Source organism: Aplysia californica, unplaced genomic scaffold (genome assembly GCF_000002075.1).
Source record: "Aplysia californica isolate F4 #8 unplaced genomic scaffold, AplCal3.0 scaffold00058, whole genome shotgun sequence".
NCBI lineage: Eukaryota > Metazoa > Mollusca > Gastropoda > Aplysiida > Aplysiidae > Aplysia > Aplysia californica.
In genome coordinates, this window is record NW_004797328.1 from 1,753,716 (window position 1) to 1,755,349 (window position 1,634).

General features: G+C 44.4%; 1 protein-coding gene across 1 annotated transcript in view; it reads right to left on the reverse strand.

Moving 5' to 3' along the window:
* Positions 1-1,634, reverse strand: part of LOC101853371 (dynein heavy chain 8, axonemal) — a gene marked incomplete at its 3' end in the record, with an annotated part of 107,937 nt that overhangs the window by 44,834 nt on the left and 61,469 nt on the right. The window contains 1 exon segment of the mRNA XM_035968421.1: positions 21-168. Within this exon segment, the coding sequence (XP_035824314.1) occupies positions 21-168 (148 nt within the window).

The following is a 1,634-nucleotide window of genomic DNA, read 5'->3' on the forward strand; positions in this document are numbered from 1 at the left end:
GGGGGTGAGTGAGTGTTGACCTGTGCCTGTGAGACACATGTGAGTGGCAGTGTACACAGCGGTTATCCACAGTATCTCCACACCCTGACACTCCATCAGATTATGCTGGGTACAGGAACCGGCCTGTGTGTACATCTGTCTGAATCGGAGAGTGTGTCTCCTCACCCACTATCGATAGCAGACGCAAGAAAATATTTTAACTTACTGTTATGTCTTCGCTTAATCCGAGGACCTTAGAATGTTCTATTAATAACATCCTTGGCTTGTTTTTATTTTTATGAACATTTGTTGAGTATCCGGCGTGTGAAGGACACTGGATGAGAGTGTGGCGTTTATCGAGCACATCTTACTTACGCAGGTTAAATCATAATATTATCTTTTCGATATTGACTATAAGCAGTGAGATTAGGTTCTGAAACAAGGAACACCGCCCCACCCCCTCCTCTTTTTCTGATTTAGTAAGTTGGGTGGATCTATTGGAGTACCTTTTTAAAAATTGCCTTATGTTTCAGTGGGTCGTAGTTTGGCAACCTGTGTCCTTGACCGGCATAGATTTTGGTTGATGTGAGCTAGTTAAATTTGGTCAGTTTTCAATAAACTGGCATAATTCTGCTTTTGGTGGTATCGACACGCTTATAATCCTGACATTACCGGGGACCTTCTTTTTGGCAATGTCTTCAGTGTATCAGATCTAGTCTGAGGTCTTATTTGCCTAGATTACGGGCTCTCGCAAGGTGAAAGTAATCAGGACATGCTTCAGACAAAATCATCAGAATGAGACGTTCATAACAAAATATCTGGCTGTGTGTAACGGTTGCACACAGTTGTTGTGTTTTTTTTTTCTCTGAAAGCCATGGTGAGTCTTTTCGTCTTGTTATTTTTGGTCGTTTTTCTGGAGTGGCGGTGGGGGGTGAGGGGCAATGTTACGCAATAAGAAAAGGGCACGGCAAGCAGAGACCAAACGTCTGGATTATTTCAATGTACAATTTAAAATTATTAAAACATTTTCAAGCTTTCTAATACTTCTTGACCCCATAACGATAGTTTTCCTCTTTGTGTTTGTAGCCAGCAACACTGATGGGTACATCTACCTCCTCGTAACGCCAAGGCAGGCCAGGACTAATGACAGCGATGATTAGAACGATGACAGATGAAGGCGTGTTATCGCGGCTGGCGGTGCGATGTGGGGGCTAGATAGGTCTCTGGTCGGCCCTAGCCAGATAACGGTCGGTGTCTACTCAGCCGGGCGGCACTGCTGGAAGACTTTACCATCACAGTCACAGTACAAACTGCAAACTGTAGCACGTGGGTGGTTGGCGGGTGCTCAGGTGTGGTTTGCTCGAGGATACAAAAAACTAAAGCCGATTTATTTTTGAATGCCTTGGGTTAGCTCATTCTTTCCTATATAAAAGTCTATCGTCTCTATCTCCCCTCCTTTTTTGTGTTTGTTACTCTCTTGTAACACCTCTAATCTTCGGCACTTATATGACCTTCTTGTGCTGCAAGAGCCGTAAAACTCCTACTAAAACTAAACTAAACTATAGCACGCGAGGGGAGGCATCTATCTCACAACAGAGTGTATCATCTCCCCCCCTTTCTCTCCCCTTCCTTTCCCCCTCCTCTCCAATCCCCCC